This window comes from Silurus meridionalis, chromosome 12 (assembly GCF_014805685.1).
Source record: "Silurus meridionalis isolate SWU-2019-XX chromosome 12, ASM1480568v1, whole genome shotgun sequence".
Classification (NCBI taxonomy): Eukaryota; Metazoa; Chordata; class Actinopteri; order Siluriformes; family Siluridae; genus Silurus; species Silurus meridionalis.
In genome coordinates this window covers 17101357-17129345 of record NC_060895.1, presented here as the reverse complement: position 1 = coordinate 17129345, position 27989 = coordinate 17101357, and the positions used below count along the sequence as shown (strand labels likewise).

Here is a 27989-nt window from a genome sequence, read left to right as displayed (position 1 = left end):
CATTCTTTTAAACATATTAAACAATTTGCACAAAAACACCAGGATTACAAATGTACATAAAACATTTATTATATTTCAGTATAAAGTACATACATCAAATTAGCCCAAAACAGAATATATACAGTATTATAGCTCTAAAACTAATGTTTCACAAAAGTAAAATAAAGAACGTTCCATTAATTTCTTTAAGAAATGTCGCTGTATTGAGTAAAAGCTCATCAGTCTGTTCATGGTCAATGTTTTCAGTAACAAACGCTGTGTGCTTTCACACATATACTGTGTGTTTGCAGTTTCTTTTATATGGTATTGGCTTAAATCTTGACGACTTCCACTACTGAAAATGAAGAATAAGATCATAATCTCATGAGAAGTACTCTTGGCAGACTAAGTGCAATCACCTAGTCACTAAAAAACATAGCAATTAAAAAAAACAAACTACAATTTCTTGACTGCTGCCTGAGGCACACATTTATACAAACATTCACACAGTTACATACACTTAAGTGCACACACACACACACACACACACACACACACACACACACACACACACACACACACTCCTGTATTTTGTCTGAGGAGGGTACAGACATTATCCATATATACTGTATATCCATTCGATCATCTTGTCTGGAAAAACAAAGTGCAGACATACTTCATATTCCATGCTCATGGTATAATATTAAAATGTAACCTGTAATAATATCAATCAAAAATCATCGAGGAGGAAGTTGAAAATCAGCTCACTCTGGCAGCGCAGATCGATCCAGTGTATCCCGAGCGACACTGACAGAAGTCTGGAAGGACGCACTTTCCTCCATTTTGGCACTTGTGCTTGCAGATGGCTGTATTTAATGATCCAGTATATGTCTCATTATGTGTCAGAAAATCATCAAAAAGAGTCCAATATGTGAAAAGTTAAAATGCAATATATATTATAGTTGATCACCAAGATATTAGTTCAACTTACGAGTCTGGCATTGCATGCCTTCCCATCCAGCAGGACAGTGACACGTGTTTGGTCCCACACACTCTCCTCCATTTTTACACTTTTGTAAGCAAACCGCTACAAACACAGAGATTACCTTTAATGTCTATATTTATTATATGTTGCAATGCTATAGGACCTGCACTGTTGCCAGTACAGTAAATATTAAACCTTTATAGTAAAGTACTGTAATATATTTACAAATAATTCCTATTATTTCAGAACATATTACATTTTGCAAGTAAAATACTTGAACTATAATTATAATATTAAAAACCCAATTCTAGTGCATTTGCTCATTTGGTTCATACAGGATACAATTTAATTTAAATCAGTTTTATTTGTTTAAATTATGTTTTTTTAGCATGAGAAAGAAACCTTGAGACAATTCTCATCAAAATCATGTTCTTACTGCCTTATACAGGTCATAACAAGGAGAATTTGTACCATTTATTCCCCAGCAAAGAACGATAGGTAACCCAAATGCATGAAATGGTATTTTACTATAATTCAGTGAACTGCTCTAATTGCGTAATCCTCTATAATCATGTGCAACATTGAAACGGTACTTTGCTGTAAAATAAATACAGTACATCTACAGCAATTTTTACACCACATTTAATATGAAAAACCCTACCAGACATGTCAAATATAAAAGCTCACTTACGGACATCACAGATTTTCCCCCGCCATCCAGAAGCACAGGAACAGGTGTTTGGACCCACACACTTTCCTTTATTCATGCACATCGGATCACACACACCTACACACATATTAACACATGCACATATTTAAGCGAATAATCGGCTTGATTTTCCTTGTTACTAAAACCCAGGACAATATGAATTTGAAAACAGTAGGCACTTCCTGGTTAGCGGCTGTCGCTAGCAAAAAGCAAAAACAAATCCTCAAATCCATAATTTCATTGAACATGAATGCAATGACGTGAAACAGCAAGTGAAACAAAAAAACAGCATCACAATCCCGAACTGAATTACACACAGTCAGCGGAAATGTGAGTTAAAATGAAGGAGAACTCAAAATACAGATGGAACTCTTAGCTGACAGGATTTGAAATGTTATTTAAGCCAGGAGAGGTGTGACCAGATAACAATTAACACCAGCAAGTGTCTTAGTCAGGAGAGCTACAGTATATAAGTCATGTAACACTCACTTATTTGACATCTCTTGCCAGTGTAGCCTTCAGGGCAGGAGCACACATTGTTCCTCATGCACTGACCACGGTTTTTACAGGGAGGATTGCACACAGCTACAACACGAAACACAAAACACTGCTTATTTTTGGCAGAACAACGTATCCATTAGACAGAGAAATAAACAGGTCTACATAAATGTACACAAAACTGTCACAATAGCGGAACAGGTAGCGTCCAAGAAGCTTGAAGGTCCCAGGTTCGAACTTGAGATTGATTAGAATCAGTGCCGTGTCTTTACCCAGATGAGTGGGTTTCTTCGGAGTTCTCTGGTTTCCTCCCATCTTCCCAAAACAGTGTTTTGTAAAAGTATGATAGGTATCAATGAGCATAAAACACCATACCTATTTGGCACTGTGATCCATAGAAGCCACTAGGACATGCACAGACGTTAGGCTTGATACAGGTGCCACCATTCAGACACACAGGTGTACAATCAGCTGAAAACCAAACAGATTGTAAATTATTATTGGACAGTGTAGAGACAAGGGCTAGGTTGGTATTTGAGTCATGAACATTATATAATGCATTTTTTCATTATTTCAGAGAAAGTTTGTAGAAATTCGACACTGGGTTATCAGGAAAGGTTAATGGGCAAATGTGAATTACAGTTAAAAAAAAAAAAAGGTATAGGATTCAAAACAAGTTGAGTAACTCGATTATAATACATATAATTAACCACTAATACGATAAACTTTCTGGTATGAAATGATATATGATTTTCTGAAATTTCTGGAGTAACACTGAACTATTTCCACTATAAATTATTTTGCTATAACATAAACATAAATTCCTTAGTACACACATGCACTACAAGATGCAAGCAGGTACCTGAGTTACAAGTTGGTCCATACCAGCCAGGCTTGCACTTACACACTTCAGGAGATACACATTCCCCACCATTCTCACAGTGCCGAGAACACACCACTATAGACACACAGCCACAGACATTAATCAATGTGCAGTTTGTTAAACCAAGTGCCATAATCACAAAACTGGATCTTGGAGCTTTATCTGATCAAAACCATTAGAATGCTGTATAAACATTAAATGTACAAAATCTTTGAGGTTAAACTCTTTTCGGAATGCAATGCTTGAACAAACAAACAGAAATAACATGCATGCTCACTAATTTCACACTGTGGACCCACATATCCATAGGAGCAGGTGCACAGGTTTCTCGACAAGCAGCTGCCTCCATTTTGACATGGTGGATCACATGTAGCTGGAAAGAACAGTTTAAAATACTTTCAGATACAAACAGCAACATGAGTGATCCACTGCAAAAATTATATATTTAAGTGAAAATATATTATAGATTATATATGAGGTTCTATTACAATAAGTGCAAGTTACATTTTTACTTATTTTTGGACATTTGTTTTTAATAAAGTAGAAAAATAAAATTGGTATACAAATTATTGTCAGTCTAAAATAGAAAATACTACATAAATCGGACTATATTTATGACATCTACACTTATTTTTTTGTTTTGTGGAAACTACATGTAGTGTAAATTCACTGAAATGCCAGTGATTGAGAACCTTTAAAATATCTAACGCAAATCCCACCTTCCTCACAGGTTGGTCCACTGTAGCCTGCAGGACACATACACACATTGGGCTTTACACACCTCCCTCTGTTTTTGCAGTCAGGACGGCACACAGCTGACAGAAAGGAACAGGTTTGGAACCCGTTGTTAATATGAAGATAGTGTGATATTTGTGAAGCTTTCTACAGATAGTAGCTAATGGAAAAAACACAGCTCACCAATGTGGCAGTTATATCCAGTGTATCCTTCTTTACAGGTGCAAGTATTGGGCAGAGTGCACTCCATGTTTTGACCACATGGATAACGACACATGGCTGCACACAGAGCAGAGAACCATAATTCTGCGTGGTATAACATTCTATTTTAAATGTGTGTATTTATGGAAAAGATCAACGATGGAAGGATGTGATGGAGTGTTCTATTCCTGTTATACCACAGCAATTTTCCAACAATTGAATTCTTTCTTTATTTTAGATTAGTTATAATTTTAAACAAAAAAACAAAAAAAATAGAAAACAAAAACTGCTCTGTCCTGAAAACTGTCCTTTAGAGAAAAACTTTCTAACCATTGCAAAGGTATACAAGAACAATTACTACTACTACTAACTTTTACTAACTTTAATGGGCTTAAATACTAGAAGAAAGAACTAACCTTTACATGTGAGTCCATCGCCCCTGTATCCGTTAGGACATTGACCACACTTGAATCCTCCAGTCTCAGAAGGCTCACAAGGCACACCAGGAAAACAGGGCGAGTCAGTGCAAGTCCTGCCATCTTTAACAACAGGCTCTCGCTCATAAAGTTGCCCTTCAGAACCAGAAGCTGTTGCACGACTGTTATCATGGCTTACAGGACTTAAAGAGGTCTTTCTATCTATGAGTGATGGTGTCTTTATGTTGGAGCGGTCAATGGATTTCTGAGATGTTGATGTGGAGAACGATGAAGAGAAAGGGACATCAGGTCTGTTTCCTTCTCTGGTGCCTGGTGTCATCCCTGTAAAATGTTTTGAATGTAAGAGGCCAAGGACCTAAAATAATCAGTATTAAATCCAATAACTGAATGAAGTTATAAAGATCATTTTGAAGACACAATCTGCTTTTCTCTCATCTATTTTTTTTTGTGTGACATATCACATATAATATATTGCCGAAAGTATTGGTTCACCTGACCTTTCCTGTTATATGTGGTATTTTTTCCAAACTATTACCACAAATCTGGAGGCACTCCAGCACGTCTTTAGATGCACTGTACAGCACATCTTGAGATACGCTGTAATAAAATTTTGCATTCACTTGAACTTGGAAACCCAAACCTGTTTCAGCATGCCGATGCTCCTGTGCACAATGTGAGCTCCTTGAAGATCTGGTTTACATGCTTCCGAAGGGTATTTTGAGATTTTGAGTGGCATCCTATAGAGCATTGATCTCATCCCTACTGAACACCTTTGAAATAAATTGTAACGCTGACTGCACCCCAGGTCTCTTCACCTACATCAGTACTACTAACACTCTTGTGGCTGATGAACACAAAAGTCCACTCCACAATCTAGTGGAACATCTTCCCAGAAGAGTGGAGGGAAAAATAAGAGCAAATTGGGACTAAACGTGGAATGCAATGCTCAAAAATCACATACCATACTTATGACCAGGTGACCCAATACTTTTGGCAAAATAGTGTTTATGTCTTATTTTATTTTTACTTACTCTTTTCTGCTTTTGACGTGCAGTTTTGTCCATTGCCATGGAAACCTGAAGGGCAGGGACCACAGATAAATCCAGCAGATGTATACACACTCTCAAAGCACTGGACTCCTGGGTAACAGGGTCGACTGGAACATGTGCTCTGAGCTGTAGAAAAGAAATTTTTCTATAGTCATTGTGTTTTGCTTTAGTACTACTATTACTACTATCGCTACTGCTAATAATAATAATAATAAAAATAATAATAATAGTAATAGTACTGTTGTCTAAATAATAATGATATTCAAGTACAAATTGTTTAAAATGGAATGTGAAACATTCACAGAATTAACTCACTGATGCAGTTTTTGCCATCCCCAGTGAGGTGATCAGGACAGGGTCCACACGCAAACGACCCTAATGTGTTTTCACAAGGCACCCCAGCAAAGCATGGAGATGAAACACATTCATCAATGTCAAGCTCACACGTCACACCTGTAGTAACACAAAGCAAACAAATCTTTACCATGATAGCAAATGTTCCTCTCACTGGCTCACTGGCTTTTTGTAATCATAACCATGTAGAATTAACAGGTCAAAAATAATCAACTAAAAAAATAGGAGTTCTATGTACCAGTAAAACCTGCTGGGCAGAGACATGTGAATCTGTTCAGTCCATCCACACATTTGCCTCTCTGACACGGGCTTGATTTGCAGTCGTCCACATTTACCTGGCATCTCTCTCCTGCAAGACCAGCGGGGCAAACACACAGAAACTCTCCGCTGCCAGGAGGGAAGTTCATGTTGGTCACACATGAAGCTCCATGGTAGCAGTCACAGGGGCGAATGGAGAGCTGGGAAATATGTACTGAAATTACTTGGTGGCAAAATCTTAAAAATCTCTGGCCTCAAACTGCTGATTATTGCAACACATGGTATTCTATTCATCATCTAGAAACCTGAGCTAGAAATGGATAGAAACTGTAATTTTTGGTGCGTTTACATTTTTAGAAAGCCACTTGCCACCCTCTTGTGGTCATAATATGCAGCAAAATGTTACACCTCACATGATAATTATTCAGTCATGTATTTGTTTATAAATATGTAGCATAAAAGTTTATTGCTTTGTTTTCAAGCTTCCCTGTGCTCTTATGTCAACTACAAAACTACAAAATACCTACATGGGGAACCTAAACAGAGTGTGGGATTAACAGTACAAGCAAACTAGACCTTACTTTTACAATGGCCTTTGTCTCTGCATTACAATCATCTATCACAGACAGTTCAAAGGTCACAGGTGAAGATGACAGGGCTTTCCAGATGAGCAGGCCAGCAGGAGAAAGAACAGCATCTTTGGGACCAGACAGCAGAGTAAACAGAACTGCAGAACCTTCTGGGTCAGTTGACACAAACTGGTACACAAAGCTTTCCCCGTAGAACGTCTGCAGTTGGGTTTGCTCTGAATGAAATACGGGAGGTTTGTTGTCTGGAACACAATGTGACAATCCAACACTCAGATTTTAATGTGGATTACAACACTTACGATAAAGAAGCATATGTATATCAAGCAGATAAAATTACAAAGTTAGAATGATGGAAAATAATAGTGTTTGAACATAAACATCAGCAGGCATACAGATGATTGTTATTTAATTCAGAACTATATACACTACAGTGTCTTACTCTCACTGATGGACCAGGTGTGCTTGGAGAGATCGGGCCGACAGATGAGACAGGGGCTGCTGGGACTGCGCTCACTTTCTGCATAACATTGACCATCAATGCTACAGCTGCTGTTCTGAGAAGGCAGAATAAACACATCCAAATGCAAACGTTATTAAGAATCAACTAAATATTTGACACAAATATAATTCAATCTAATTATTTTATTAAGCAGCTATACATTTTTCAATAAAAAATATTTATTCAAATTTCTGTATTTCTTTAAAAAGTTTCTTATTTCTTTTGTCTTTGTTTTTATCTTATTCATTCCATTATTTGCTGTCCACAATATGTCCCTACTTGAAGTTTAGCATTAGCTTCCATTGTCTTTTTAATCTCTTTGCGAAGCACTTTAAGCTGCAGAATGTCAGTATGTCAGTGACTGATCATTACAACAGCAGGGGCCAAAAGGCACAAACAGCTAAATTGTTTCCAAACACACATAATGGTTCAGAGGAATGCTTTTTAAGATTTGAGGTAACTGATGTGTAGTGAAGCAATTTTCTATGCTTAGTAATGATTGCAAGCAGGTGTGTGTATAGATATAAATAACAATAAAGTGGTAGATGCACAAAAATGCCATAAGACAACAAAATAAATGTATGCATCTACACTATTACCCTACAAAAATCCAGATTGTTTGAATATAAAAATAAAATAGCCCTTATATACAATCATCCTATTACTTAGTACAGTTGCCTGGCCTACATTTGCACTAGGGCTGAAATGTTTCCTTGAATAACTCGAGTAATTCGAATACAAAATCGGATTGAGGCAAATCATTTGCCTCGATGCTTTGTTTAAATTCATTTAACAACACACAAAGCATTGTGTTTCACAATGGGCCATTGTTAATCATGCAGCACCAAACTCTGGAGTGTTTTGGACAGGTAACACAGAAGACACTGCGGATAAAAAATGGAGGATCGAAGAGAAACCAGTGAAGGATGAGGATAAAAATTTAGGCCAAAGAACACGCCAGAAAGTTTCCAAAGTTTGGGAAAATATAATATTGTGTTTACCTTTTTTTGAAAGATATTTTGAATTGATTTTTATATTTTTATTTATGATTCTTTTAATTTATATATTGGTATTTGTATGTGTATGTAATATAGCAATTAAATGCATTAAATAGGTTTCGTTTTCAGATTTTCTTGTATGCAATTTCAGCACCAAACATATATTTTTTTCTAAAAAGGAAACAAATTACTTGTTCATTTAAAGAGACCTGTCTTTTTTCACTTGTATATTTATTATTGCTCTTTAATAAAAAAAGCATTCCTTATCCAAACACTTAATTAATTGATGGAATAATCGGTAGAATAGTTGATTACAAAAATAACGATAGCTGCAGCCTTAATTTGCACATGATTGCATATGCTGTATAATTCTAAATGCACCAAGTTATAGAGATGATAAATGTAAAATGTAAAATGAATAGAGATCTTTATATGTATATTTTATACTCACACACCTTTAAAGTGCACTGAACCCCACTGCTGAGTGTGCAGTCTTGACATGTTCCATCAAACGTTGTGAAAATCTTAGCATTACTGAAGCTGTATCCATCATTAGAAACCTGTGCAAAGACGAAAGAAAACAAAATAATCTGAAACAGGCTGCGTTTCTCCTCTTTTAATGTAAAACTATTGTCTTTGTCTCTTAGACACAAATTTAGTGTCATGCAACCTACATATTTCATATAAACAAAATAGCATTTTTTTCCTGTTTAAAGTAGTTTAAGGTATCACATTTGCAAGTGTTTTATACATTGAAGACAAATTTATAACATCAACATAACACCTTTGATGCCAACAACACATCTACCACAGCTTCCAGTGAACAGTATAAAATAATTAATATTAAATTAAATTAATTTTTTTAATTAAGATTTGTAATTGTTGAAACATCTATGGCTCTCAGACTGTAAAGGTCACCTTGATTTGCCAGCGAGTGATAGGAGGGTGACCAGCAGACTGCACATCTTCAACAGGGAGCTGGCACTGTAAAGCAGAGGAACTCAAGAACAATGCAGGACCCATCAGAGGATCACCCAGTGACCACTCACCATCTACTGTCTGTACAAAAAGGGAACAGTTTACACAGAGATACAGCAAGCTATTCAAATAAAACAAAAAGAGTGAAGAAAGACTTCACCTTCTCCTTCATGACTTCACATTTCAATTCAAATGTGTTCCTGAAGCTTTTCCCAAGAATTTTGACAGTGGAACAAGGGCTTTGTTTAACATCACAGAGTCCTCCACCCTCTAGTTCTTTAATCTCTGGGGTCTGATCTGCAAAAATGTTGTAGATGTTAGTATTAAAAAATATAGCACATTTTTCCTCACTGTAGGACGTCATTGTATTTGTACTTGTTGGTGAATTTTCCTAACATAATTAACATATTTAAAAATATTTTGATAAATAAAATATAAATAAATAGTAAAAATATTCACAAGATAATTTTTTCACGTTTCACCTTCCTCAACTTACCAGAGACTTGGCTGCAATCATATGAACCAAACCCTGGAAAACACATGCAGCCACGTTCGGTGCATTGCCCATTACCACTGCAATGGTTAGGGCACCTAAGCAAGGCGAGTATGTCCCGGAGTTCTTCCTTTCTTTCCTCCTCTTGTACCACTCTCCTCTCGCACTCGTTCTCCAGCAGGGGCACAGTAGCACCCAGCCAGGCTCTCTCATCCTTTAGCTGCTGGTCTATCACACACATATCCAGTGCCTTCTCCATAACACCATCCAACAGGCCAGCACAACCAAGTGCCACAGTGGAGTTACGCAAGGCATTAGTACACAAACGCTGGGCCTCCGCCTTTGTCACACCAGACTCAGTAGGCCATGTTGGGGCTGGTAATTCAGGATGTGTTGATAGAACCTGGTCTTCAGGAAAAAAATAATTAAACCTCTCAGGGTCTGACTGACTTGGGGATGATGAGGCTTGTTTGTGGTTCTGGCGCCTCCCTCGAGTCTGAGTGAGAATATTCTTTCGCTGCACCTTGGGACGATTTCTGGCATTTCCAGTGAAATGCTTGTTGGGTCTGATATACTCTGCTGTGACATCCCGAGCAGGTATTATGAAATAAGAGAGGAAATGGGCCAAATGAGTGCAGGAGGAAGAGCTGGAGGGAAGATGAGGTCTAAGGTTTGATTGACCTTGACCCCTCTTGCAGTGGCAGAAATGTCGACTGTCCGGGCTCCTCTCATAGGCAGGGATTTTGTCAAAAAAGCTGCTCCTTGGTGCTAGCCTAGTGAACAATTACATTAAAAACATTTCTTTAAATTTATATTTTTACTTTATGGTACAGAATGATTTGTAATAGTTGCCAGGTAATTCAAACATTGATTAAAAAAAAATTGATAGAAAATATGCTTTTCTCATTTGACAGTCATATTTTGAAGGGATACTTTGCCTTGACCCTGGTATTTTTAAACAAGATATATACAAAGAATTACAAAAAGAATGCTTCTGCATACTATGTAAGAATTGAAATGTACACTATACAAAACAGTAAAAAACCTAAGAATAAGGTTGGAAGGTTTGTTCCGTAACTTACCAATTTATTACTGTACACAGCAGACAAAACAGAATTGCGTGAAAAAAACGGAAACCCAATCCTCACACATTCCAATTTTTTATGACAAATTTTTAATCAGGTTCAATAAAAAGTGAATGAGAAACTTTTACCGCCATGCATTAATAAAGGAAACACTGTCTTCTAAAGTTTCCCCTCCTGCTCTGTGGTAGTCATTGAGTGGTTGTCCATCAAAGGTTCCACAAAGACCCTCAGTGTGGCCCCGATCAGGACTAGGAGCCATCACAGTCAGACTCATACCCCAGTCAGCTACATCTGCCCGCACAAATGCCCCTGAAGAAAATGTCAGCTACAGAAGAGAGAGATTTTAATATATGTTTATACATCAGTAAAACTACTGCCCTTTCTACTGCAAAAAATATATAAAGTATTAAAATTAAAATTTTGTATTCAAATTAATAATAAAATATGTGATTCTACCAACCAACTAGAGAACAAGCTATCAGATTGTTAGCCACAACTGCCTACAAGAGTCTCATTACCAGCACTATGCATTTACTTACAGTGATTTTGCGACCCTGATAAGACTCAGTGATGCGAATGCCGCTTTTCGCAAGGTCTCCATTCTTCACTAACAGGCGTGGCTTCGTTTCTCCAGCCAATCCATTACACATGTCAAAGGAGATGACTTCGGCTCCATCTCTGGCTACGAAGCCACACACACAGGATGTTGGGTGGGCTGTTATACTAGCACACTCCCACTGGCGCACATGCACTTCGAACAGCCGAATTGTGCTCTTGTACAGCACAAATGTGCCTATATGGAAGTTATCATACTTTCTAGAAACAAAGAACAGGCAAGTGCTTATCAATCAGTACTTCCAACATCATTAAGTTGTAACTCACTTATTCACATTCACTTACACATTACACATTCACCCACTCACAGTCACTCATTCACTTCACTTTCTCTCTCTCTCTCTCTCTCTCTCTCTCTCTCTCTCTCTCTCACACACTCATTCATTCACTTTCACTCACTTGTTCACTTTTACTACACTCACTCATTCACTTTTACTACACTCACTTATTCACTTTTACTTCACTCACTCATTTACTTTTACTTCGCTCACTCATTCATTTTTACTTCGCTCGCTGATTTATTTACTTTCACTCACTCATTTACTTTCACTCACTCATTTACTCTTACTCACTCACTCACTCACTCACTCACTCACTCACTCACTCACTCACATTCCAGTCCTTTGTAATATGCTGTAGATGTTTTACTATACCTTCCATCAAATGTTATGATGTGAGGATCAGTAAAAATGTAACAATAAGCAGGTAGGATATCCTTTACAATGACCTAAAAAAACCCACACAATTCCATTCAAAAATATACAAACATAAAAATGCATAATTACAAACTGTATATGATCAATATATTTTTCGATACCTGTACACTTTCTGGTGTATATTCATTCCAGAGGAAATCAGTGCTGACTATAGGTTTAATGGAAATCTCAGTGTTTCTGTCTCCATCCTTCTTGACATCAGTCACTGCACTGTAGTAAAGCAGCACCTGGCTGCACACTCCCTTATGGCATAGAGTGTGAGTTAGCTTCACTTCACAGGAGGACAGAACCAGATCAGGGCCGAGCTTATCCTCATCTAAAAAGACAACACCCAAGACTAGACATGTACACTATATGTACACTAATAAAATGTTTGTACTTACTTTTTAAGTCTTATTCGACCAGTGGCCAACAAATAGTTAGTAACACATGCTGTGTTAGGTGATGGTTAAATGACATTGCGTGCAAATTGTATTTGAAAGCCACCTTTATACATTTAGCTTAATTACCTAAGTGTACACTCATTGACTCTTGGGGTGAAAAATATACATATAATATACAAAATATACAAACATATAACAGCAATTTAATTTGATGTATTGGGCCGTGTATTTGTACTTGGCAATTGAATGTCATAGTTTTTTTTAACAATATATCAAATGATGTCAGTAAACTTAATGTGAAGTGTTACCTACTAATTTAAAAATCATGTATAAGTAATCATCAAAAAGATCTCTAAGTTTAATGGAATAAGCAGTAAAAGTGGAATTTCCTGAAAACCCCACAGTTGCAGTGAATGTTTGGCAATGTCACAGTTATTATGTACCTTGGCTGCTGGTGCTGAGCTGTAACAAAAGACTGCATGTCTCTGAAAGACAGGGTACAGGAATAGTGCTCTCTATGACCAGCTCATGCTCTGTTCCGTCCTCTAAGATAGAGGCGAGTTTGGGCTGTAGCTATAATCCAACCAAAGTACAGAAGCAATAAATTTACATATTTTGATATATACTAACCACATGGCAATCACGGAAAAAATAAACTAAAACAGGATGTCTGTGAACTTACTCGAATCCCTGCAAAGAACTCCACACTCTCCACTGAATGACTCTGTCTGTATGGGTCATCTAGAAAGAAACTGGAGCAACTGCAGTAGATCTGTACAAAATGTCAGAAAGTCATTAAAAAGGCATAAATTAGGTAATGTTTCATATGTTTGCTGTTATTGTGTACTTTATGTAAACTATATACATTGCATGCACCTACCCGATCTCCAAGCCGAATGTTGATGCCATCCAGCTCAATAAAGGCTGACATCTGTAAAGTTGTCTCCTGCCTCAGCTCCTCTTTGTTGCCATTTGGGGAAAGACGCCACCACGTAACCACAAATCCTACAGAGCTGTTCCCACTCTGGCCATCAAATGTACACTTCAACAACACGCTGGAGCCTGACAGTTCAGCCACGATCTCTGGTACTGATGGAGATGGGGGGTGCTTATCTGCAAAGAGAAAAGGAGAATCAGATGAATCAGATGTCTCCCTATGAAATAAGAAATTAAAAAATATATAAATGTAACTAGCACAAACCAGGTGAACCCAACTGCATAACAAACTAATGACTGGATGGGACGGAGACAGAACTAGTACACAAGAAACTCCATGGGAACTACAGCATGTAAGTGGATTTTTACAAAGAATGGCCTGTGTTCTTGCAAAGATCATACACAGCATGGTATTTTCAGGGGTGGCTTATTTCAGCATTGAATTTATTCGAGATGTCACACTGCAGAGAATTGATTATTCGCTCATATGAAAGTAAACACTGAAAATGCTAAAGGAAGTTAACATTTTCATAGGTATTACATTTTCTATCTAGCCTCATAAGTTAAAATATTATAATTTTATTGTGACAACTGAACAGTATATACTTACATTGTATACATCATCCTGTGAATACGCAGCTTAAGAGAGAGTCTCAATAGTGTGCAATGAATACTATACATGTTTATACTAATTTAAAATGTGTAATTTCCTTTGACACTGATCTCTCACTTTCATCATAAATAGACATATGCATGTTCAGTCTATAATGAGATACAATCAGTCAAAATATCTGTAATGCTTCTACGCTCATGCCATAGCTATTATCAAATTATAAACAACTACAGCCTCTATATTAAAATGACAAAAAATTAAGAGGAAATCACAATCATTTCTGTATGTACAGTATGTGAGAGACTGACTGCATTGGGCCCCACTGATACCAGCTGAACAACTACTCAATTCCAACAGATACCATGGCAACATTCAAGGGTAACACACAACACATAAACACGTGCTAAGCTCATTAAGTAGATGTTCTGCAAATTTAGCAGATTTCACTGTAATTATTTTTGAGTGCATGTAAAAGAACTTGTGGGAAACCAACAAAGCGCTTCTAAAAATAAAAGTGTAAACCAGAAATGATTCTATTAAAATATTTGTAATACAGTTTTCAATTAAACAGTTTAGATGTAGATGCATAGGTCATTGGGTTTAGAAGAATGTAAAGAAATAATGGCATTAAGTTTACCATTGCAACTTCCATCGCTGTTCCTGTGCTCTGGTTCACAGATTGGTTCAGTGGAATCTGACATTTCTGTACATATAAAATTCAGCAAAAATGGATTTAGAAAACATGCATAAGTTTTTTTATAAAACATACACCATCTGTATATATGTAGGAAGCAGGATGACTTGCCCTCAGAACAGTAGGCCATGCATCCCTGTGTAGGCTGGAGCTGGTACACATAGAAATGCCCACAGTTCCGCACAGAGACAGGCATTCGAAACAGACAGCACTCCTTATTGGGCCCGCTGAACAACTGCCAAGTAGCACAAGCGGTTAACTTTTTAATCTCTAGTGGGCGCGGGAGGGTCTCCCCTTCAGGTAGAGAGAGCCACACTGGAGCTTGAGTACCACAGTGATTCACCTAGGCAGAACACAGAAGAAGAAAAATTAATATACAATTTATACCAACATTGCTAATAGGGAGGTGGTAGCTGAGTGGTTAAGGCATGGGATTTTGGATATGAAGGTTATGAGTTTAAATCCCAGCCACACCAAGCTCCAACTCTTGGGCCTCTGAGCAAGGCCCTTAACCCCATAACTGCTTAGTTGTATGAATGAGATAAATGTGAATCGCTATGGGTGAGGGCGATTTTCTGTTAGACTTTCCAGGGAAGCTTTTCCATTAGATTTTGGAGGGTGTTTATGAAAATAAGTATTAATTCAGCCAGAGAGCATTAATGAAATCAGGTACTGATGTTGGGTGTAGTAGTCAAGCTAGAACAAGTTTGAAGCTTTTAGTTCCACTGAAGGAAAACTATCTGCATGTTGTATTCTGACAACATGCAGACATTCTATACAACTGTTTGCTTCCAGCTATGTGGCAACAGTTCAGGAAAGAACCACATATAGGTGTGATGTTCAGGTGTCCACAAATCTTTGGTCATGATTTAAATTGTACAAATGTGTAATATGTTCTTAATGTGAACAAATGCCCATACATTAATGCAGCGAAATAAATAATTAAATATATAAGTTGGTAATTTTAATTAGAAATGCCCTATTACATATTACTGTAAAATGGACAATACCTCAGCTCATGTAAATATGACATATTGTCACTTTGATCCAATGCTACACAATATTGTGCCATTCATTAACACTGATCGTTGTCTATATTTAATATTAATTTGTGGTCCTTGTCCTCAACTTCTTACTACTGCATAAATAAAAATATTTACTGTACCTCCACACACTTGGTGGGCATTTGAGCTGGTTTATCAAAGATCTGGAACTTATACCAGCCAGGTGTCAGTAAGTGGTCACAAATGAGCTTTTCTTGTAGGCCAGACTGGGGAAGCTGATGCGAGCTAAAGCTTGTGCTCCGGTACGGGTTCTGCAAAACCATGTGACCCTCTGGACTGCACTCAGGAGGTTCCACTGAAGACACAGAAATACACACACACACACACACACACACACACACACACACACACACACACACACACACACACACACACATAGTATGATTAAAATATTCAAATTGAATTTTTATATAAATTACCAAAAAATTATAATCTTTTGATATTGATAGCAGATCTTACAAATAATAGTTAATAGTAAATAACATCATTTTAAAAATTGCCTTAAAACTAACACAAAGTTTTGGCAAATGTTTGAAGTTTTTAAAATGTGAGTATAACTACTGAGATGATCAGTAGAGGATTAAACTGTAATTTAGAGTCTATTTCTCTTTGTGTTTTAATTCCTATTTTGAACCAATGGTGCTTTATTTTAGCAACAGAATTCCGTGAAGGTGCAACATTTAAATTCAAATATTTGCCATCAATCAAAAGTTCAGTCAAAAACTAACAACGTGAAAAGTCTGACTATTCAAAATCTACAGGATGAGCACCCAGAACCAAGAGGAGACCCCCAACAGCAATTCACATTCAGAACAGGGCAAGTGAATAAGAGTAAAAAAAAAACGGGAAAAAAGGAAAAAAAGTAGGGGTTGATATTGAGATATATATATATATAGTAAATAAAAAAAGAAAAGAAATTGCACCAATGTATTGTAAAATATTTGCACAGTACGTCGGTTTTATTATACCGTGGTCTGTCTATGAATATTCCATTCTGATTAACTGGCAGGTGTTCAAACAGTTTAAATGAAAAGGTCAGTCACCTGAATGTACTGCCTGTGGACAATTGTAACCATTTTGAATGGAGAGAATGCAGTAGTAGTTAAACTAACAGCATTATTATTAGTAGAGACGTGGTTCAGACACAGGTCATTTACACTCTAATTATTTATTATAATTAAATAACATTTCTTGATCTAATGGCCTGTATATATAAAATAACTAACAAAAATGAACTACGTTTATCTTTTTGTCAAATTTCATACCACAAACATTAATGACAGCTTTAACTTATCAATGCCGATAAGTGACTATGGTATAAGTGGGATAATCCATGGCTACATGTGTGATGCACATTCTTTATGTACTTTGGTTTGAATCTGATGGTTCTTTGCTTTCCCGTTTCGCTTTATAATTTTGTATTGCAAAACTAGCCCTAGATTAACTAATCCTAATGGATTTAGTTAATACTATAAAAGCACCAATGATATCCATAACATGATAATGATTTGCATAAATGTAACATATCATGATCAAGATTTCAATGATTGTCATATTGTGTGATACTAATGTACCCATGATATAGGTATATCATAACTAATATATATTAGCCATAAAATGATTTAAACAGCTACACTGACTTTGGACTGTACATTGTATAAAGGCTGTATTATAGATTACACACTAAAACACTGACTGTTGTTACAGATCTAAAAAACATTCACCAAGAAACATCTGCAGACATGGTTAGAGATGAAGAAGTTCCTTCATTGTCAAAGTCTGTCTTCAATGTCAACACCTCTACCCAGATTTCCAGAGATATTTTGCCATCTTTTAGCACCTCTACAAAAATCAATACTAAGTCTCTACCAAGATGGAGATCAACAGATGACATACATCGCAAAGATGTCATTCAAGTCCAAATATATGCAGAAAGCAGTTCCCCAAAAAAGCCCCAGTTTCATAGAATACATCGCCGTTCTAAGTCAGATTCATGTGTCAGCTACGGCCCAAAAACATTGTGTGTTGGGACCATAGACTTCTCCTGTCTTACTGAGGTCTCTATACCCATTATGATTTGGGAACGTGAGGAGCGAGAGGAGATGAAGAGGAAAGCCCAACATGAGAGAGAACAAGCAGCTCGAGTCACTAAGTATGGCCTGGACCGTAACATACTAGCAGACAGAGAACAGAATTCTTACATCATCTGATGCATCTCGTTAACAATAAAAGTGAAGTTGACCTACAAAATTGGGAGGATGCTCTTATAGATCTTAAGACAGTAATAAAGAAACACCTTCAAACACCTGAAAAGATATAGTTTCCCCAAATGTAGAGACTGTCTCCAATCCCAGCACTTCTACTCCCACTTTGAAAAACATCTTACCTTCTTTCAGCTCCATTATAAAATGCAGTGCTGATTCTCAACCATGTAGATCAACAAGTGACACTGATTCCAAAAACATTTCTCAAGTATCTGCTAGAAGATTTGCTTCACAAAAATGCATGACTGTCTAGCTTAATAGAATATGTCTAAGTCAGAATTTAAATCAAAGACAAGCCAAACTCACTGTGTAGTGGGATCACAGTCTTTCCCTTTACAACTGAGGTCTCTAGACCTTTTTGAAGAAACAGACCATGTGGCTTCGGTCACTAACTGGACTTCAGTCACTATCTGGATGATAAATACTAGAAACAGTGAAGAGTACTTACTGGAAAATTACCTCAGCAACACAAAAGAGCAAAGGAAGCAACTAGTTATGATGCATTGAAACATGGTTACAAATGTATTTTTTAAGAGCAAATCAATTTTATAGTTACAGTATATTCAGCTTTGTTATCTTTACTTTCCATTTTTTGTTATGCTTGTTCAAAAACCTTGACGTGACATAGAATGTATGAATTATAATATTCTATCTAATGAGTTTAAATGATTTTATAAATAAAGATACAGAAGTAAAAAAAATGACTAATTACAGTTGACTGCATTGATCCAGCTCCTATCATAGAGGGAATTTGCTAACATTTCTTTAAAATTCTGCAGCTCTTGAATAATTTGATAAACTGATATAAAGGGAAAATTAAAAATATATGTACATATGTAAATTAGTCATAGTAAAGTACTGTTTGGCTAAACATTTCTGAACAGTCATGTGGTGTTGGTGGTGGAGAATGGTGTCGAAAATGCTGCTCCACAATATCCTATAGTTGTTAATTTTCATATTTATTAAACAGAGAGTCTTTGTGCTTTTTGGTTGGGGATTGAATCAACTTCGAAGTTGACCAGGTAGAGTAACTTTATTGGCCTGAAATGACATCATAATAAAAGCAAAAGTTGAATCAAACTTGTTGAAAGAAAAAAGTTTTAAAGAAAAATCTATTTCCCCATAGTATAATCTATAAAATTGTTCTTACATTTTACTGTAATAAATCTTATAACTTGGCTGTAACTGTGCATGTGACAGTTAAACAGGAGGTTAGAGTTTCTAATATGTGCTTGCCTGTTAGGCGCCTTTGGCCAACAGAGAGAGACATGCCAGCTAATTACTTTCAATCAGTCTCACCTGTACCAAACTTTATTTAAGGGAAGCTCACAACTGACTAAATGCTCAGTCTTGTGGGTTTATTTTTGTGAAGGTAAAACTGAGCTGGTATTGGTAATTTTGAAAATTAGAGATTTACTTTATCCTCTGCTTTGTGCCAGGTTGGCCTTGTCAGCCTAGCCTGCTTGATTTTTCACGTTCATTTGTATAATAAAAAGAGACATCTTTCTCTCTAAAGGTTCCCACTATCTCTTAAACCTCTTTGAGGAGAAAAGGTATTTGTTTTTTGTTTCCTACAATTGCACTCTGCCACCTCTGCTTTGCTAGTGCAGAAGGTGATATTATGTTCTGAGTGCAATGGTCCTGGGCTTTTATTCTGATTTAGGCAGGTGTAACCCACAAGTGATTTTCGAATAGTTTCCTCCTGCATTATGGACCCTTATATGAAATACGCACTTTGGCCTATTCTTCATAACCAGCAAACACAAAAAATTTGGTAATGTTTAAAACATAATTGCAGAGTATTTCCTGGTGACTTGTGTGTATCGTCAACAGCTGGAGTGCACCAACACCCTCGAGGGTTTGTTGCTCACCAAGTTTACTAATGACTTCTTGCTGCAATCTGTCCTGGTCAAATGTACCCTTTTGAATCTACCATTTTTACACTTTTTATTTTTTATATATCACAAACTAGAACAATTAAATTACTAATAACTAATTTAATCATGTTTTAATTGGTAAAGTTATGTATTTAGCTATAGTTGCTAATAGTGTAAAGTGAGAATTGATCAAAGTTTCTAAATGGCAGTATTTTTTCTAGTTCTGGCTGATGAATGAAATTTTTTTTTTTTTAATAATTTCAATCAACTGGATGCTAAGACAGGAGGAACCAACCTTTTTGAAACTGAGAGCTACTTCTTGGGTACCGATTTCAGTTTGATCTGAAATAACAAATTTGCTCAATTTACCTTTTATGTTATCAATAATTAATGATATTCATCTATGTGAAGACACTGATTAATTCCTTATAATAATCAACAATGATTTAACAAAGTAGGAAACAGCTATTTTAGAGAAGGCTAACGGGCTACTCATGTGGTCCTTGAGGGCTACCTGGTGCCCACGAGCACCATGTTGGTGACCCCTGCTTTAGGGCTTAAAATAAATAGTAGGTGCATTTTGAAATGTAAAAGACATGTCTGAGTGGGCCTTGCATGTTGAAATAAATGTTAACATAAGCCCTGAAATGATGTCTTTACTGTAATAGACCTCCATGTGGCGTTTGATTTTGATGATGAAAGAAAATTGGTTACAGACTTTGGTTGAACATTAGTGTAATGAAAAAAGAGTGGATGTGTTGAATAGTAAAACTTGGCAAAAACTGTGGCAATATAAATGGCATCACATGCAATGTAATTGTTTACTTTGGCTAGAGATATTTTTCCTGATTAAATAAATGTATTATACATCTAGAAAAATGCATTTCTTTTGTTGGAAATTTTAGTGTGAACACTAATCGCAGTATTTCATCGCGCACACAGAGTACAATTGGGCATAAGCATGGGTGCATAGGCAGAAACAGGAAGTTGAGAAAACACCTACTCCAAGCAGTACTGAATGCCCGTTGCTTGATTTTTTTTTTCCCCATATCGTAGTTAGTGCTGACATGCTCTTAATGAAAATACTACGCTACTGAGAATCGTGCCTTTCTTCCTAAAAAAAAAACACTGATCTATTAGTACAGCTTTGAGACTTACCAGGTTGCGCACTACGAGCGGTGCAAAGCCCAGCAGCAAGGCAAATACTGATCAGCCAAAAGTCTGCACTCATTGCTCTTCCTATCAAAGAGTAGTGGATTGTTGGTTATTTCTCGACGCTTCGTCCCTCAGAAACGGAATTCACGAAGCTCAATGAACAAGGTCCGGTTTTTCGGCAGTAAAAATCCCTAAATCCGACCTTCTTTTTGGGTCCACTTCGGTGAAGCTTCTCTGGGTATCTGTCTGGTCATCAGCTCCTTGAGTTGCGAGCGCCTGCGCCACCTCACATCACCGGTGCTGAGAACACCTACTCCAGTGGAGCAGTGTTGAAAGCCTGAGTCGCATAATATTTCCCCCCCACTGGAGTTAAAGCGTTCACATGCCTCTTATTTGCTGTCTGTCATTAACAATAAATATATTGGCGTCAGTTCAGCAATATGGCTTTTCAACCCGGTACAGTCTTTTGAAAATAAACCAAGCTTTAGTCTTCACTGAAGCAGGCAAATATGTGATACTTGCCCTTCCATTAGATCAGTTTTTCTGTGAAAAGTAACAGACTGTGATACAGTAATTGCTTGAGATCTGTAAACCTACCTACTATCCGAAATGCTAGTTTTCAAGACAAACTGTTTATGAAAAGAATAGTGAAAGTATCTTCTGTCACCAAAGCCCATATTTGTGTGCATTTCTTTGTGTAAATGAAAAAGTGTAGAGTTTATTGCCACGTAAAAACCAATCTAAAATGGCCTACATTACTGTACCTCGCTTTGGAGGCAGCGAGGTTCTCCTAAAATGAATTAATTGATATGAAATAGATCAATTCCAACCCACAGTGTATGAAATTCAAGGTAATTTCCAATAACAACACTTAACCCTTATCTAGAGCAGCTTACAATATCATTTTTTTTTTTCCAATTGAGCAGTTGATGGTGCAGTTGATGGTTAAGGGTCCAACAGGTAGGTTGGTGGTGCTGGGATTTGAACGCATGACCTTCCAATCAGTAGTCAAATATATCAATAAAGCTACTGTCACACAACTTTTTTTTATTTTCTTATTTTTATAATTCTGCCTTTCACATCACTATTCTTTTTTTGTCACCTTTAAGAAAAAGAACTGTTCTGGAAAAGCTCAAATTCATGCAATAAAATAAGAGTTAAATGTTGAAAATGGAAGTTAAAGTTCAAAACTCACTACTGTCAAGTTGTTCATGAAATCAATGTTATTTGTTTTAGCCTTTTGCCAGTTCTTGTACATTCTGTGAAAGTGACCTGAAGCAGTAATGCTTCCTGTTCCAATGACCAACAAAAGGATCATGGTCATGTTTTCAATAGCTTGGAGGCCTTCGACATGTTTGTCCAGCTGAGGCCTTGCTTTCAAATACAGGTTCATGCTGCACTACTTATCACCTTGTCCTGATTTTCTGAACAAACTGATCACCCAAACAACTGTGTGCTGTGCCCAGCTGAAGACTGTTTACCATCTGCATTTCCTCCCCCATCTGGCTTTTAACTCAATAAAAGCCAGGTGTGACCTTTTGATGGTATGGCCTGTAAAGACACTAGTTCTAGTGGGATTTGCCCTCATGTGCCATTGTAAGACAATGCTGCAAGTCTGTATATTCAGTGTAGTCTAACCATTCTTTAGCAAATGCTGTAGAATGAAAGAATGAAAGCAATGTAATTAATTATTCTGTTTTGATAATGTACAACTTTACATTCAAGGTCAAGTTTTTTTTTTAATACTGATTTATCCGAAAATTGGATGTTAAACTGTGTGCTGTCACTAAAGATAAGTTAAATATTTATTTTAAAAGAGCTGTGAGTGGCCTTACTGAATGACACCGCTCTGACCTCTCTAACCCTAGTTTTGCATGTTCTCCATGTGTCCACTTGCGGATCATTGAGGTTCTCTGATTTCCACCCCCCAGATTGTGTAAATGGATCGGCTACACCATATTGCTTTTTAATAAAAATTACTGTTTGTATGTCAATGTTGCCTGAATGCATGCCAATCCAGAGTGGACTTAATGACCAATGTTCCAGAGTGATAGAACTTATATACACCGTGATCCTGACCCGGAGACATCATAGGTACTGATCAGTGATTTTATGCTCTTGCTCTCTGACACATACAAACGTCTTGTGCTTCCCTCTACTGGTTTGATGTTTGTTTCACATTCTTGCTTTTGTGTTTTAGGATGATTTAATTATTTATTTGTTTTAGATTTAGTGTATGGTGCATAGTAAAAAGTGCACAGCAATGATGCAGTTGTTAAATGCCAGTTTCCTGGACTTTCACAAACTTATTTTCAGTGCATAATTAAAGTTTCTTGCCTATTCACTGTCATTCTTTATTACTTGTTTCCTGTACAAGGCCTTTACTAAAGCCTCCTAGCAACCTCTTTTGATTGTTTTAAATGCTTCAAACATACACTCCAACACCAGCCTACTCTCTTTGCTGTGTCACACACATGACTGATGGATGACTGGACTAGCAAATGGTAGGCTGTACATTAAAAAAATGTTTTAATATTCAAATTGGTTTTAGATATTGCAGTTATTGCTTGTGTGGTGTTTTTTTTTTCCTTCATATAATATAGTATTTGATCTCAGGACCAAGTACATCCAGTGAGCTCTTAAAATACAATGGATTCAGAATTGTCATACACCTTCAACAGAAAGCTTTTGTTCACTGCCAATCAAAATTTAGTCACAAGCCGTAGTAGGAATCTCAAGCTTCTTTTACCTACTGCAGCTGTAAGGCACACAGACTTGTGGGAAATAAAGCCACCTGATTTCAGCCCCAAACTTTACAGCACTTTAAACTTGCCTCGGATCAAGAAAAAAACACTGGACTCAGATCTGCTCAAAGGAGGCTTAGAAGACTTATCTCAAAGCCATCATAAAATACTTCCTGTCATGCAGCCTAAACAAGAACAGAAGAGGAATATGCCAGTGTTTATCGCTAAATACAAACCACCTGGATTATTGGAATTACAGTTGGAGTTTGCGAAGTTGGGACAGTTTCCAAGTGGTCCTTACAAAAACCCAAAGCCTCACAATTTCAGACCTGTAAGTACAGCATGTATATAAATGTATATTGTTTACCACTAACTGAGCACCAAAAACACCTGCACCCCTGTACATTTATGCAGTTATCCAATCAACCAAAATAATTACATGAGTGAGCATTAATATATTCAGATTAATTAATTTCCTACAATTTACTTTTATACTTTATACTATCTACTGTACTATATTTAGTTTTTTTGCTGTGTAAGTAGTGTTGGTATTAAATGTTTATCTAGAATGTCTTCATGCCTGTATTTGTTCATATAATGAAATTTTAAGAAATAAATTGTCTGTTTGGTGAAGTGTATATTGACACTAGATGGCAGTGTTTGAGATGCTTTGCTGTTTGCTACTGCAGTGTGATGAAAACCTGCCGGACATGGTCACCACCATTGCAAAGGATCCTGAATATTTGACCCTTAAGACGCAGTTATTGGGAGCAAGTGAGTTAAATGTATTTCTGTATTATTTTTCTATTGAATTGACAACAATGATACAACACTGCTGTCAATGCTATACTCACAACCTTATTTGTAAATTAGCAATCTTTGGCAAAGATGAGACATGTAAGAAATGTAAGATATTTAAATGACAGGAGGAGTCAGTCGTGATCTTAGGAACCTTTACTGAACATAATGCTGCATTGTACACACATCTTAACTCAGCCCATGCTGGGAACACACTAAACATTGCACATCTTTTCCCCGGAGGAAATTAGTAACACCCTCCCACCATTGCAAACTAAGATCCAGGAATATTGTGGTATGAAAATGCAATTTAAGCATGTTTTTATTTACTAATTTGCAACAATAATAATGACAGGAATCCAGCCAGATTTTTCAGAAGAGCCATCCAGGAAGATTATCACCTTCAAACCAGCAGATCCCAAATGGGATGCAAGACTCATTCTGCCAAAGACCCCTTGGCCACCCGTATCTGCCACATACACTGTAAGTGTAAAAGCATATACATTTTAGTAAACACTTAAATGTTTTTATGATGAACAATGAATTTCTTACACCATTATCAATTAGTATGGAAATATGACTAAATACAGGGTAACTTAAACAATATTTTAGTAAACTGCAAACAGCTTTTTATAGCTATAAGCTGAAGCTCTTAGATTAGTTTACTAGTGATTTGGCATCATGCAAAAGCTTCATTTTCAAATACAAATCAAATTTGAAGAAATATTTTGTGGCTTTTGTTCTTACTTTTAGATGAGGGATTATATGTAATGTTTGGGTTTTATTTTGAATAGTTCTTTTTAAATATATTTTTCTCCTATTGTTTACAGTTTAATTACATTTTATTTGTATAGCAAAGGATATTGTCTCAAAGCAGCTTTACACAGATAATGCATTAATAAAGAGTGAATACGATTTTTTTATAATTGTAAATTTGTCACGAATGATCAAGGTGGTGTAGTCTTTCGCAAGAAAAAACTCCCTGAGATGGCATAACATAGAAATCTAGAGAGGAACCAGTCTCAAGAAGGAAGCATCCTCATCTGGGAGGCACAGAATGTTCATTTACTACAGCTAAACGTTTTTGAGGTGTGCCTTGATAGGGTATCAAAAAAAAAAGAAATATATGCATTGGTGAAAACCAAAACAGTGACTAAAAATGTAATAATTTACTGCTGCTTTGTTTGTTTGCACCATTTTTATTGAATCCATCGTAATTGATTATCTGTTATACTTATAGCGCTTTCTATATTAAATTGTTATTTATATAATAGTTTGGATTTAAATTAATTCTGGATTTTTGCCTGATATTTTTAATTTATTTTTGAAAAAGTTCATAAAATCATCACTGAATATCAAAGTCACAAACAATTAATGCTTTGTCTTAAGAAGTAGATAGGGTTGAGATTAAATCGGCCAATTCAACGTCTATGGATAATTAATAGAAGTGACTGACTAGACTTGCTTTTGGATGTTAAATATTTAATGTCGGTGTAAAAAACTTTGAATGTGTCACATTTGTGTTTAGTTTTTTTTTTTTGTGTGATGCTTAGATTATTAGAAATAGCTACGACACCACTGCCTCTTCCATTTAGACAAAGCTGGTGTATATAGCTGATGGAAAGTAAAGAATACAGGCATCAAAAACAATAATTCAAGATTATTTAAGGGAAGAGAGATAAACTGTCAAATGTAAACTCCAGCACAAACACAAAATTCGCTGCAAACAAATCAACAGTCACACGGCTCAACAGCGCCCCCTTGCTCGTCAAGAGTTAAAGTGTTTGAGTTTAAAATGGGGTTGAATTTAAACTTTTGTGTTGAATCTTTTTTTGGTGATTTAGGGTCACCCAGTGTATGCTATCCATGTAGTGCCAGAGGTAAAAATTAAGGATAAAACCTCTGTCTGGGTGATTTCCAGTGGTTCCTTCAAACCATTTCTTTTTATTATAGCTACTGTATACTTATGATTGCAAATCTTGTCTTTAATTATTATTTTCACTCAAAGAATAGTCGTAAACTGTAAGCTTTTCCCATTCTTTTCCAGAGACATCAGTGCAGGAGAGGGGTGTACAGTGCATTTATGGACCGTGTGGAAGAAAAACTCACCAGATCTTGGATGAAATAATTGTTCAGTCAGTCGAACAGATTAATTTAAGGCAAAAACAGCAGGTTTTACCAAGTATTCCTCGTGTGTTAATTATAGTGTAATTTGCTGGACTTGCATGATTTGTCAGAATCATTTAAGGTGGTGTTCTTTTTTATGGGTTATGGATACAGTTCTGCTTTACTTTAGATTTTACTTTTACAACAAATACCCATCACTTGCAAAACTAAGGTTAAAAGACTAATGGATTGTCTCTTACTTTTAATGTCAATTTATTTCACTAAAGGATATTTGGATTAAAGTAGACTGAAGGTAATTTGGGGATTTGTGTTCATTCACAAGTCCCCATTTAAGAATTTGGTGATGTTATGGCAAGAAGGTTGTGCACAAGTGTACTATGTTCCACCTTATCCCAATGGTGTTCAGTGTTGATGCTAAGTGATGGCTGTGTACAGAACATTTAAACATCTTCCACATCACATCATGCTGCAACAGGTTATTTCCACTAAAAGGGACATTTTTTTGTCAAAAGCATACAAGACATTCTATACAACTGTATACACATCAGGTGTAATGACCAGGTGTCCACAAACATTAAGCCATACTGTGTATCTATAGTTTTCTGTTCATGTATTAACAATATGGTGCATTTTATCCATGATTTTGGTGTATATACATATGTAAATTAATAAATAAATTAGTTAAATGGTGCACTGAAAAAAAAAAAAAAAAAGCTTTTCCACAAATGAAATTATATATAATTATACACACTTTATTTGCATCCAGATGCTCCAATAATGAAGATGATTGAAATGTTATTACACAATGTGCAGCCCCAGTGTGAGCTCCTAGACAGTGAAGCTCTCTGTGCGGAAGCCGCCTGCACCTGCACCTGCGCATTGCGTCATGCTTCCCGAAGCGCGTGCTTCTCACCGACCAATCATTTCAAAGGTAAACAAATGAGGCGCGAGCTGCCGACTGCTGCGGCTCAGTGTGTGGAGCGACGCCGCAGTGGCTGGAGATGTCCGAGCGGCTGTATATTTTTATATACACAAAAAGGGTGGAAAAGTATAGTAAACTGTAAAGTCTTGGTGGTAAGTAGGAATAAATATTAACCATGTGGCCTTCTGAATGTGTTTAATTTACTGTACGAATGGTCAATGTGGCGGATATAGCCTGCGCGTGAATAGATTCCGGGCTGTATTTGTATTTGCGAGCAGGAAGGAAGTAATTTATTGGGAATAAATCACTACCTTATGGACAAACAGCTTTGACTTTTGTTGACTAGTGTG

The 27989-nt window shown here is 36.5% G+C and overlaps 2 protein-coding genes across 3 annotated transcripts; one reads left to right on the top strand and one right to left on the bottom strand.

The window, feature by feature from the left end:
* Positions 1–44: 44 nt before the first annotated feature.
* vwdel (von Willebrand factor D and EGF domains-like) lies at positions 45–21394 on the bottom strand. 2 transcript variants are annotated; one of them, XM_046863314.1, is made up of 31 exons: positions 21052–21394; positions 15854–16047; positions 14800–15031; positions 14632–14697; positions 13326–13558; positions 13128–13217; positions 12889–13018; positions 12164–12399; positions 12000–12073; positions 11271–11547; positions 10860–11056; positions 9650–10419; positions 9314–9450; positions 9094–9234; positions 8631–8735; positions 7118–7232; positions 6670–6920; positions 6069–6288; positions 5792–5929; positions 5459–5602; positions 4407–4748; positions 3973–4068; positions 3774–3869; positions 3332–3427; positions 3034–3129; positions 2547–2642; positions 2163–2258; positions 1656–1751; positions 971–1066; positions 748–845; positions 45–630 (listed from the first exon to the last, which is right to left on the bottom strand). In XM_046863314.1, the coding sequence occupies exons 1-31, from the start codon at positions 21122–21124 to the stop codon at positions 622–624; spliced, it is 5040 nt and encodes a 1679-aa protein (XP_046719270.1). In that variant the 5' UTR covers positions 21125–21394; the 3' UTR covers positions 45–621. The 2 variants fall into 2 exon arrangements, with proteins under 2 accessions (XP_046719270.1, XP_046719271.1); XM_046863315.1 differs by having other exon boundaries at positions 12164–12378.
* Positions 21395–23636: 2242 nt separating this feature from the next.
* On the top strand, positions 23637–26773 carry si:dkey-30e9.6 (uncharacterized protein LOC564083 homolog). Its single transcript, XM_046863316.1, has 4 exons — positions 23637–24123; positions 24482–24566; positions 24946–25073; positions 26638–26773. Exons 1-4 carry the CDS (start codon positions 23698–23700, stop codon positions 26716–26718), a joined length of 720 nt encoding a protein of 239 aa, XP_046719272.1. The 5' UTR covers positions 23637–23697; the 3' UTR covers positions 26719–26773.
* The last annotated feature ends 1216 nt before the right edge of the window (positions 26774–27989 follow it).